We start from the raw sequence: 13,101 nt of genomic DNA on the forward strand, positions 1-13,101 counted from the left end.
CAATAGTAGAATATCTCAGCTATTATTTGCGGTTTTCTTCAATAAATAAAATGGTGGTTATTTTTAAATCATAACTCTGTTATAAATGGCTATGCTGACCTTCCGAAAGATGTTTTTTTTTTTTTTTAGTTGTGAAATAATTTTTGATATTCGAATTCGAGAGTTCCTTGGAAGGAAAGCACTTTTAAGAAAACATCTCACTAGATGCAATTTCTGCGTGAATTTTTTTTCCAGGGCAAGAATTTCAAGAGATTTAAAGTTATTTCTTTGTACCATGAGGCCTGCCGACACCAATTCTTCTTCTGTCAGTTCACTCCGTATAAAGATATCTTCTGGGAGCTCTTGTCATCAATGTTCAAATTTCTCAAAAAAAAAAAGTATAGAAAAAGATAGGTTAAACTTAATATGTTTCTTTACCATTATGTCATTTGGTCTATAAACTACTTTCTTTGATTGTTTTAATTAAATATGTACAGTAATTAAAATCAAATAGGTTAACTGCAAAAGTTTCAAATCTTATAGCTTTACCTACATCTGAATAGAATTTACCCATTTTATTTTTTACACGCAAGTTACATTACAACCTCGGTGCCACGGTAGCCGAGCGGTTAGAGGTGAGACCTGCAAAGCTAAAAATTTATTGTTGGTTAGAAGGTTCGATTCCCTTGAGTCTAGGCCTTGGATTTTATTTAATATGATGGTTAATATGAGAATTTTTCTATAGTAAAAAGTATGTTTACTAGTCGCCTCCGTCCACGACACCTAATTTGATAGTTGGACGTAAAGCCCTCCTGAAAAAGAAGGCAATTACTTTGCTATACTCTTAGCATAATATAGGTATCGAAAAAGGGAGTTTTACATTAGCAAAATAAATATTTGCTTTTTATTTTATACAAAAATTTATTATATACACATATTTGGTAACTCAAAATTATTCGATATACATTTTTTTTCCAACTAGAAATCAGTGTATACATTGAAGAAAAAAATTAATGCACAAAGAAACTACAAACAAACGTTACAAAATAAAAAGATAATTTCTTTCTTCTGGATTCATATCGCTATGTATTACCTAATAACGATTTTATCTGCCACAACAATAAAAACACTAAATCTGACATAGTACATGCAGCTGTTTTATTATGAAAATAAAATAAAATAAATTAATATTATATTACGTATTTCGTGCCTTTTGGTGACAATTTTCTTAAACATTCAGAAATGGAGTATAAATATAATCTTGTTTAAATATATTATTTTATTCAAATTACTAAGTGATCTTAGCATGCATGTAATAAACAACAAGTACTACTTTTCTTTTATGTATTATCACAATTCTCTTTCTTAAAAATTACTCATAATTTGAACATATCATTTGATAATTTGTTAACAATTTATGTTAGTATATTATAATTATTTTTAAACATGGAGTAGAATTAAAAGATAAATCTAAAAACATTATTGAAAAAAAAAGGAAAAAGATTTGTAAACAAAAAATTAATCTTAAGAAATTTTTCTATTCTTGGTAAAAATTGTTAAAATGATCCAAGAATCCAAATAGTTTCTTTGAAGTCTTAAAAATTATTTACCATAAATATGTGCAAATTAACCTATACTTCCAGGATTATATGCAAGAAAAAAAACAAAACAAAAAAATATGCAATAATTATTCAGGCACAGGGGAAGTAAGATCATTTCTACAATGTTTTACAGCTGGAAAATTCCTAATCCTAGGCGGACGTGGGCGTGAAATCAATTGTGTAGAAAAATTCCTTCTCCTTATGGTGGTTTGTGTGGCTGTTTGGCCATTATTACTACCGCGAGATATGAAATCCACTTTGTGCAATTTTGCTTGACTAGAAATACCCGAAGAAGTATTCGCTTGTTGATCTCTAAAATAAATTGTAGCACATTTTGTCAACGTATTTCTAATACTATCTTCTGATTTAGTTGAACTGGTTATACTTGGTTGTAGTGATTTATTGGCAACAGCAGCATGATGACTACGGCCAATATGTATTGTAGAAGTTCTTGAAGTAGAAGTAGAAGAAGTTGAAACACATCTTATACCAGCCGTTTGTCGCAGCACTTCATTCGTATCCTGATTGGAATCTTCGCGCATTATACCAGACCCGCTAGTCACCATCACCTAGTAGTAAACACCCTAGCATATAACACTAAACAATGTGAGTAAACACTAATCTTATCATATGTTTGGGAAAGCAAAAAATGGGGCAAAAGAAGAAACAAAAAATAAATAAGAAGCACAAGAAGAAATAAGCAAACATATTTCTTATCTTACCATTTTTACTTTCTAGGTTAGAAAAGTATTTCGATCAAGCAGTAATTTTGAAATTTTCATTGGAAATTAAAAAAAAAAAAAAAAAAAAAAAAAAAATAGCCTACGTGTGAAAAAATGATCTCAAAAATGAATAATCGCAACACGTTGAAACTTTATATTATAGGTAGGATCTTTCCCTCAGGAAACCTGACTTTAACCTATCGATCAAAATCTTCGATAACAATTGTAGTAGTATCGATTTTTCTCGATTTTTGAAATTTTCTCCAAAAAGAAAAAAAAACGGTTCCAACGATTTGAAACTTAGTAGACGTTAAATTTGGTACATAAATTGTTCTGATTCATGATAGCCTACAACATTAAATTTTAAATGTTTTCTAAGTAAAAATGTGATTAAGGGCACCTCTGAGAAGAAGAAGGCGTAGGTGGAATGATACTTTAAAATACCATTCCAGGATAATGAATGGTCCAAAGCCTTAAGAGTTATAAGGAGAGAGAGAGATTGTAATTGAGACACTTACAAGGATACCAAATTTTATACAATAAATTTTCCGACTTTATTGATTTCTCAAACTTGGTCCCTATGAATTCTTTTAAACTTTGAATATACATTATTTGAAACATATTTACGGAAAAATTTGATTTAAATGATTTCTAGAAGAAAGGAGGAGTTGATAGGATTCTCTCTTTTAATTTAAGTCTTATTTCAGTATAAAATACCACCCTCGGACTTGGTAAATTCTAAAAGAGGATTAAATGTCTCGATTAAATTCCGAATTTGGAGAAAGTTCAAAGTTGCTAATTTATTGATTAGATATTTCACTGATTACTTTTTCAAAAAACGGCTCCTACGGGACTTTCCCTAGACTTCGTTTTTGGGCAGTTTAGAGAAGGAAAGTAGTCGCGATTTGCTTTAAAATTTGGAAATTGTAAAAAAATTTATCAGTTAAAATTTGCGAGAAGGTTGTAAAAGATAATCAAGTGCCTGTTCAGACCAGGTTTTTTTACCCCTCAAGAAAACTACAAAAAATATCCAGCGAAAAAAACCTATTAAATAAAATAGGTATTACATTGGTGTGGTTAAGTTCTAACTATATGAAAATGAAAGAAAATTGACGCAGCCATTATCAACGAAAAGGAAAACTTATCAACGGAAAATAGCATTCCAAAAAATAGCACTATGTTGTTCAGATTTCGGATGAAACAAACTTATTATCGGAAAGCGTAAAAAAGACAAAATGAATAACACCAATATTGAAAGTTGTCACGAGTTGGTTTCAGATTTATGGGTTCACCGATTCTCTTTTTTTTCTTTTTTTTTAATTACCTTCCAGTAAAACAGCTTTTTAAGGTGAAAACAAAAAATCAAAAATTTAAAAAATACCTAATCTTGCAAAATTTTGACTAAAATATTGAAACAAATTAATGCACTAAACAAAACAAATAATACTAATTACGACTAACCTTCATTGGTTGCATATGTTGATGCGATGGTGTTCCGGTAATAGTACTTCCTCCAGTACCAGTACCATCTTCCTGAGCGATAATTACTGGCATTTCTAACAATCGGTCAGCAGTTAATTGACCAACAAAATTGCTCTCACTACTGCAATCATCGCTATTTATTACTGTTTTTTTTTTTTTTTTTGTTAAGCCCCAAAAACAAAAAAGTATTTTTAAAATATATATACTGCGAGAATGAGAGTGAAAAATAGTCAGTATGGGGACTTATAATTCACGCGAAATATTCGTGAAATTAACTAGAGTTCAAATTGAGAATTCACTGTTTACTGGATAAGTATAATAACCTTAAGATGTTTATGAAATGAATGAACTTATACATACCTTTAATTTCTGAAAGAATACTGTAAGTTTCGCCGTCATCACCTTCCCCTAAAGACACGCAAGTCCAGCTCAATATTTTTAGGTTCAAGATTTTTTTTAAATCATAAATAAAGGTTATAAATACTTCCAATTAAAAAAATAAAAAAATAAAAAATAAAATTAAAAATAAAGAACTCCAAGAGTTTGATTATCGAGGAATCGGAAGATTTTTGATTTGAGCCGCTAACTATTCTTATTCTTAAGATAATACCTTACTACACTATCAAGCTGTTTAAAGAAAAATGGCAGGAACGTAATTTGTTTGATTTTTTTTAAAGAGAGAACTCTAAATTTTGTCTGGATGGATATTTCCAAAGGGATCCATCAATGAATAGAAAACACTAGGATATCCTGAAGGGCATTTCAAAGCTAGAATAGATTCATTTTATTCACCAATTAGAAAGCACTTTACATCCATCACGATAAAAGTGGAAGTCTCTTTGAAAAACTGTGGAATGGTTATACCAGATTGTTGGAACCCCTTTAATTTCCATGGAAAACCTGGTACTCTGTGAAAACGCCGACCACAGAACCAGGGCAGAGTCGCAGAAATTAGGCGGCTCTATGCTTAATAAAACATTCCATCTCTTTGCTTTTGCCTCTAAGAAAGGTTTCTATTAATGTGATCATCTTTGGCGGATGAATTACTCCGTCAGTTGATTACGGTTGATGAATAGTTGAAAGAGTTTCACACCGGTGGGATTTCAGGAATGACATCTACTCCCTCCAATACCCAGTGTAGTCAATCCCAAGTTTCCAATTTTTTTTATTTATTCTTGTTAAAGATAGCATCACAAATGGTGTAGGCCATCTGAATGGAATTGGTTCTCTGTTCAGCCAGCATCACTATTTAGGCGACATACAAAATGCCACCTGAATAATCTAAACTGCTACAGTTAAAATTTAACGGAACATTTCCTTACAACATTTTCAAACTGTTAACCCCCAAAGCACGGTGGTTTAATGACAAATTTTAGAGGCCGCAAGGTTAATCTTTGCTTCTAAGATTTTGTAAATTCATTATATTGATTTATTTTATACATTTACTAATATTAAGTCAAATAAGGCCCATGGATCCCCCCAAAAAAACTGCACAAAATCAGAATGGATTATTCTTGAAATAACATTTTCCCCAATTGGATACTTTATAATTATTGTGAGCATTCAAAATTGGAAACCAAAGACAAAGCTTTTCATTTGATTTCAACCTATTTTTTTTCTTTTAACCCGAAAATGGCATAATTACCTCAGATAACGTTAGAGAAATGGAATAAATTTGTATTATTACCAGTAAGAGTGGTTGGTTTAAAAGAAGAAACGTTCTTGTTTATAATCCTGATACTATCTATGGTTGATCTTGAAATGAGGGCCTTATCATCCAGTTGGTGTCTTCGCTGAATTGTTTGTATTCTTCCATCAGTCTTTTTCAAGAAATAAAATAGTTTAGGAAAAAATTAATAATAATTTGATTTAAATATTTCAAAAAAAAAAAAAATACAAGAAAAATGTATAGTTCACTTTGAAAAATTACCTCATTGGTCCATTTTATATTTCGCGCCCCACTCCTAGGTGTAGCAGCCTTTTTTGTGCGACCTAACGGATTCATATCTTGAAACATAAGAAAAAGGGATTTTTATTTTTAAAATGTTCAACATTACTTTAAAAAAGTGAACAGATCATTGTAAATTTAGTAAATAACTTACTTAATGTAATGCCACTTTGAGCGCTAGACAAAGAAATCCCTGAAAAAAAGAACAATTTAAGAGATAGTGATAAATAAAATGGTAATGACACTTTATAAAGAGGATTTTTTTTCGTTTTTTTTTAAAAAAATAAAAATAGGCCGACAATTTTCTCAAAGAAAATGCATCACACACACACACGTCGGCCAATAACTTTTTTATAGACAATTTTTTTCCGGAAAATTAGTTTTCAGAGCAATTCTGAGGAAGCTTCACTTTGACGTGTAATGTACTTTATTTCAAATAATATAATGTTGGTAAGAATTACATATGTTTAGAAAGCCCGAGCGAGAAGGAAATCGACGTATGGAGCCTTGAAAATGTTGAAATGAAAATCGTATTAGGTAATATAACGCCAGATTTCTTTCTCTGACAAAACAATTTTTTTTTTTTTTTTTGGAGAAATCCCCTGAGTTCTGAAAAACTCCGAATGTGTGTAACTTGAGCGTGTGTGTGAAAAACTAAAAAATAACAAGAAACTGAAACTTTAGATTGGGCCCCACCTGGGAAGCCTGACTGCACCTTAGCATCAAACCTTTAGGTAGACGTAAGCACTACTTTATAATTTTATAATTTTTCATTTTTCTAAGATTTCTCCTTCGCAAAAAATGCCTCCAGCGAATTTTTCTCTAAACTTAAGTTTCAGATACAAACTTTTTATTTGAATAATTTGTGTGGAAAAAACTTTCTTTGGAATATTTCGAAATGTACGAGTTAAAATAATCCTACAATAGGATGAAAAAATTAATGCCAGTGTCAGTCATGATAAACTTTATTGACCTAGGGCAGGGGTCGGCAACCCGTGGCTCGCGAGCCGCATGCGGCTCTTTTATCCCAATTGTGTGGCTCTTCAGCCTGCCCAAAATATAATGTATATTTTAATTTTATTGAAACGAATGAAAACTCCATTTATTAAAGGTATTTTTAAAAAAATAAGATCAAAACTGGTAGAAGTACTGAGCAAGAACAAAGGGTGGGAGACCATCTGCCAGATTTCTGATATTATCAGTGGAACAGAAGTCACCTCAGAACATCGTGTACCCTTTACAACCAACGAGATAACTTCTTTCAGCAAGGCACCTATAACATCTGTAGATGTTGAACGATCTTTTAGTCGTTACAAGTCCATATTACGCCCAGATCGTCGTCACTTTACGTTCCAACATTTGAAATTTCATGTGGTTGCAAACAATTTCGAAGAGTGAAGTTTTCAAAATTGAAAATTTAACACATCTTTTTATAAATAGTAAAAATGTTCTTTGTTGTATAAATCATTATAACTTGTAAAAACAAATTATTTTGTTCCTAATAAATTATTATAAATTGTAAAAATGTTCTTTTCTTGTATAAATAATTATAACTTGTCCCCCCCCCAAAAAAAATTCCATTTTCATAAAAAAAATGTCCATTTTACTTAAATATTTTAAGAAAATCACAGATTTTCCACATAATTGACGAAAATAAATGCATATTTTAATTAAATATTTGGCATTTTTAAATACATAAAAATCCGTTCCTTAGTGATTACAAATGATCTTCAGAGTTGTTTACACTCTATCACCCTTGCGGCTCTTGGTAAGAATTATTAAAATTATTTAAGGAGAAATGGCTCTCTACTTAAAATAGGTTGCCGACCCCTGACCTAGGGACTAGGGTCATCTTCAGGGCTAATTTACAATGTAATATTCTACAATAGAGGGCTGGTGTGTCGTCTGTCTGTCAAAAGACACACCAACCCCTCTAATGATGTAAAACAGTATATTGTAAATTAGCCTTGAAGATGACCCTAGTCCCTAGGGTTGATAGCTCGTCATAATGGAGTTTATAATGACTGAAACTGGCATTACTTTTTTCATCCTATTGAAACTATGATTCAATCACCAAAAATAATGAACAGTAATAATCCTACAAGTGAGCACCTCTACAATTTTAAGAGAAATTTAGTGTTAGTCTTGATTTATTACCGAACTCCCCCCCCCCTACTTATAATAAATTTTAAAAACTCTTTTGCTTACGGTGTTTCTTTGGTAATACGTCATCATTGATTGAAATTTTCCTTTTCTTTTCAACTAATTTCATCCTTGGTTTCGAGTTAGTACTTCTATTGTCCTGTTTATTATTTGGTGTTAACAGCACTGTGCCTACAAAGTCAGCCACTTCATCCTAAAAAGAAAAAATTAGGAAAAACAAAATTAATTTAAAAAATTTACTTATTTTTCGTAAAAAAAAATAAACAACTATTAATAGTAAAAAAACTACATACAACAATACATCTATCCACCATATTCTGCGTCATGCCGTCAGCGCTTCGTTTACTATGCGTTATCCGTAGACAGTCATCAGCACCTCCGACTACGACCAATGAAGTCTGCACTCTCAATCTTTCTCTTAGATCTTCTAAATCGTTTACGCTAAACAAAGAAAAGTGGCAATGGAATTGTGTTTTTTTTTTAAACTTTATTCTGCGATCAATGATGGCAAATGAAAATAATCTATTCTATTCTAGTTATTTGTGAGATTCTTTGTGATTTGAAAGTAATTCTTTTCTTGCGAGTACTGTAACATTACGTGTAGCAAAGCAGATCACCTATAAATTGGTGATTTGACCAGCTGACCGCTCTGTAGAAAAAGAGAAGCTCCGAATAAATTATACTAGTTATTTGATTTAAAAAAAAAATACTTACTGTACTGTAGCGGCATGTTTCCCAATAACAAATAAAGTAGGAACATTCAGATTAAGTATACTATCGTCAGGTTGACCTCTTTTCTCTTCAACTGTGTTCATTGGAAATCCAAGACAGATCACAGCAGAAACGGGCTCCACAAGTGATACCTAAAAGGTAACAAAAGGTAAACATTCATAAAAGGTTCACCCCTAATTTGTAGTTGGACGATAAGCCCTGTCTGAAAAAAATAGGCGATCACTTTGCCTTTTTTTCTTCATAAAAGGTCATTATTAATATTAATAAAATTCTTAATATTAGGTTTAATTTTAACTAATATAAAACTTGGTTAAACTGAGGTTTTCACCTTGGTTTTATACCATACAGTGTTTGAAAACGATTACATCATAAAAAAAGGGGAAAAAATGGAAGAGCTAGGAATTAAATACCTGGCATGCTAGAGCCGCTCCAGAGTTCAGACCAATTAGAATTATATTGCGTCCAATATAGTCAGACTTTAATTCAGCAACCTTTGCCCTTGTGGAAGCCATTAAGTGTTCCAAACTGTTAGTCACAGTAACCTTACTTGTATTCAACTCTAAATAGACAAACAAAATTAGGCCATTGTTACCAAGTGCTCATAGTCCTCATTCTACAAGGTGGAATTCAAGATTCCAAAACCTTATTAAATTATTATTTGTAGATTACTGTACGTAAATTTGTTTTTAAATAAAAATTGTATCAGAAAGTCCCTTCCAAAGGAATTCTGTGGCTGCTATTTCAATAGAAGACAGCTCCGTTTTGATAGAAGGTGTAATATTATCAAGATCTTAGCTGGCACAATCCCATCTGAGCCCCGGAATTTACAACTTTCTCATACAATGGTAACAGTATGAAAATGTGTTTTCACTAACAATGGCCACATAATGTACTCTTTTTATGTTCATAAACGAACATCTTAGTCGGTTTTAACAGGGTTCCACTTTATAACAACTTTTAAGAAAGAATTGTTTACATACAATAATATTACATTACTTACTGTTTGTATTGACAAGCATCACAGTTCCGATGGCAGATAAATGTGAGTGCCATCTGTGGGTTCTCGTGTTAGGTGAATTAGTATTGTCACTTCCGCTAGGCACAATCAATAACAAAGGATTGCCTGGTAACCTCCTCTAGAATCATCGGAAAGTTTGCACACTTGAAGACAATAAAAATTATTTGTTTTTTGTTTCTTTTAAAAAAGAAAATTTTCTTCAAATAATGGATATAAATTTAATTTTTAAATATTTTTGTTTTTTAACTAATTTTTAACCATAGAAATTACTAACAGGTTGATGGCAAGGAAGTGCTATGCTGGAAGGATCCCAATGCGATTGTAACATCATGTACAATACATCAGCGTTAGCTTTGGTTGTCTGAGGTACTCCCATAGTTAGCCTCTCAATCAGCGAAGGAACTTTCCTTTTCAAAGTCTGGAACAACAATTTAGATAACAGAATGTTGTGGGTGGAAGAAAAAAACGCTTATTATATGAATATAACAAAAAGATCAATGCAGCAGAAATATTCAATGCAACACCACTGGTAAAACTTATTTTCAAAACATCACCATCCATTTGCTTTACATTTATCACATAATTTTATCAGAAACTAATCGATTTCGAGAAAAATATTTCCTCCTATTTATAAATGAATTTTAATTCAAGTGTAATTTAATGTCATAGTAAAACTATTATTTCTAATAATTAGTGGTCATTTTTTTAAAGTAACTCTATTTATAAATGAGGCTTCATTAGCTTGGCATAATAAACACATGTACTTCGAATAGTATTATGAATGAATGTGCTTAAGTAACTCCAATTGAAAAATACCGGAGTGGCAAGAAATCCTGTCTGTACTAAACGTCCGATTATATTTTTTAAAAATCTTGTTGTCTCGATAGAGAGAAATGTGTATATATGTCGCTAGTTTAAGATTTTGGTTCAAGTGTAATTAGATGTGCCCTCAAAGCAGACCGTGTTATGTTGCAACATTCTGTTGCATGTATAAAACTTGCCTTTCTCATTAATAACTAAAATTTTACCTGCAACATTTCCACATAGGCTACGAGATACTCATGATGTAATAGATCCAACCAGAGATAATGTAACCATCTCACTAACTGATATTGCCAACCGAATGTAGAAAATAGTGTTCTCAATCTTCTAGCAGATCTATCAACTGAAACCTTCCTCAATAGTGGTTCATTCCAATGTCCTTGATAGCTTAATCGTGCTAAATGATCATTATGTAGAATTCTACAACCTCTGTCGAAAATTCTATTTTGTTGTAATGTCCAATCATTTCTATGGAGAGAAATTTCATAATTAAACAAACGGAATAAAGCTGGAAATATACTAATGACAGTTTGCATAATATATTTCAAAATATTGTCTCATTGATTTTCTTTAGCCTAGTTTCAATGATACGCTCACCTTTTTACTGAAAGTTCCCAATTCAAATCACCAACATCAGATCTGAGAAGATGTATTTGCCTAGAGGATTCGTCCATTAATTTTCTAGCTTTTTCCTCTTCATAAGCGGGCTTAGGTTTAGCATGATCGTACACCGGATCCAAAATTTCTTCATTCGATATACTAAAATAGAAAATTTATTTCTTTAAAGAACGGCAATTCTAAATTTATAACTACATCTATCGTTAATTACAATTTAAAAGTAGGGAAGGGATTAGCTATGAGGTTAGCATACTGGACTCCCACGCGGAGGTCCCGGGTTCGAATCCAGCAGCTGACCCTTAGATTTTCTCTTCCTAGGAGCTTCTTACAGCTCACTGTCCGGTGATGGACAGTGTTGTCTGTAACGAGAGAACACTGTCCGGAGGCCGGCAGTGCACTGGAAAAAGCTCCGGGCGCTAATGACCTCAGCTGTTGATGCGCCAAAAAAAAAAAAAAAAAAAATTTAAAAGTGAGTTTAATACAAAAATCTGTGTAAACACACACAAACACAACTTCCTTTTACTGTAATTAATATAATGACATTTTTTCTTGAAACTCACAAATTTGTATCACAACTGAATTTTCTGCAATACTATCAAATACCAATAACAAAAGGATATTGATAATAGAAGCATGTCCTCCCAGACCCATAACATGTACTCATAACAACGACACAAAATGTGTACAACAATGAGTTAAGACTTCAGAGGAGAGAAACGTCTTACGGTTTTTGAGTTGAAAAGACACCCAAAAAAAATCGTTAAAACGACTTATTCAGGTTCTGAAAAGTTCAATACGAGTATTTCGGGCGTAAACTCAAAAGAAAATCTCTGCATGATTGCCCACGATTGCACGAAAGTAACTCACGTAAATACTTGCAAGCTCAAAGATCGCATGTTATTTCCTTCCGATGTACTCCGAGTGGTACATTATCAATAATGTACAAATAGGCAATGCCAAAGGATTCGGTGAACCTCAAAAAGAGATTTTCGATTGTGTATTACACAAAGTTGAGAAATCTTGCGTGACTTCTCCAATTCTCACGGTACTACTTTTAGATTTTCTTCGAACACCCACTTTTCCACCCATGATTAATTTTCACTAATCTAAGAGAAAGGAAAAAATAAAAACAATACCTGTGACAAGGGGTCTTCATTACAAACAATGATTTCATTGGTTTTGCGTAAGTATTGTCTGGCCTCCAATTCCATGGCTTAGAATAATTATGATCTAATTCCACTGAATTGATGAATTCGATCTAAAAATAAATAAACCCTTAACACAAAAGTTACAAGACAAAATTGCTTATTATAATACTATACTTTAGAGCAATATAATAACATGGGAACAAAATTTCCTTTTTGAAAATTCTTACTTGGCCACACAATTGTTCCAAATAACTGCTCAATTTAGAACCTGATCCATCATCCTCATCTTTAAAGTTCCTCATGGAATCCATTTTTAAAGTGGCACCAGTCTTCTGTATTAGAAAAATAAGCAAGCTAATTTCACACACGTACTTAAAATTTACTTAATCATGATGAATCTGGAGCATGTACGCTAAATATTAAATTAAAATTATAAACAAAATAAAACTTGATTTTTTAAAATAAAATTAATGAAAATGTTTAACTAAAAACAAAAAAACAAACAAACATTTTGTGGGGGCGACGAAAGAAGTTTTTTCATAATAGTGTTCCTACTCTCTCCAAAAATATTCATCATTAATGTTATACAAAAAAATGAAAAGAAAAAGGGATAACTTAAAATAATAAAAGAAAAAATAATGAAGCACTATTCTTATAAATTATAGAAAAGTAACAATTAGGTACACGATAACTAACCACAAAACGCTGTTACTTCTAGCTGTAGCTAGACTAAATAGAGCCATCAAGATTAGGAAATACAATCTGAAGAATGAAAGCTAGTAAAGTAAATGAAGCTTTAGTAAAAATAATGTTTATATGGTATAATTTATTAATTTTTTTCATAGTATATTTTACAAATATACATTAA

General features: G+C 31.6%; 1 protein-coding gene across 4 annotated transcripts; it reads right to left on the reverse strand.

The window, feature by feature from the left end:
• Nucleotides 1-853: 853 nt before the first annotated feature.
• Nucleotides 854-13,052, reverse strand: Rcd1 (Reduction in Cnn dots 1). 4 transcript variants are annotated; one of them, XM_074142658.1, is made up of 17 exons: nucleotides 12,930-13,052; nucleotides 12,461-12,565; nucleotides 12,222-12,343; nucleotides 11,065-11,226; nucleotides 10,674-10,935; nucleotides 9,920-10,063; nucleotides 9,628-9,763; nucleotides 9,038-9,186; nucleotides 8,610-8,758; nucleotides 8,189-8,336; nucleotides 7,941-8,088; nucleotides 5,887-5,925; nucleotides 5,715-5,791; nucleotides 5,472-5,604; nucleotides 4,145-4,192; nucleotides 3,764-3,927; nucleotides 854-2,149 (listed from the first exon to the last, which is right to left on the reverse strand). In XM_074142658.1, exons 2-17 carry the CDS (start codon nucleotides 12,542-12,544, stop codon nucleotides 1,667-1,669), a joined length of 2,448 nt encoding a protein of 815 aa, XP_073998759.1. In that variant the 5' UTR covers nucleotides 12,545-12,565; nucleotides 12,930-13,052; the 3' UTR covers nucleotides 854-1,666. The 4 variants fall into 4 exon arrangements, with proteins under 4 accessions (XP_073998759.1, XP_073998758.1, XP_073998760.1 ...); XM_074142657.1 differs by having other exon boundaries at nucleotides 3,764-3,858; nucleotides 12,742-12,961; XM_074142659.1 differs by having other exon boundaries at nucleotides 854-2,164; nucleotides 12,742-12,961.
• Between the last annotated feature and the right edge of the window lie 49 nt (nucleotides 13,053-13,101).

The sequence above is a fragment of the Rhodnius prolixus genome, unplaced genomic scaffold (genome assembly GCF_049639745.1).
Source record: "Rhodnius prolixus isolate KJV_2025 unplaced genomic scaffold, Rpr scaffold_6, whole genome shotgun sequence".
In the NCBI taxonomy this organism is placed as follows: Eukaryota; Metazoa; Arthropoda; class Insecta; order Hemiptera; family Reduviidae; genus Rhodnius; species Rhodnius prolixus.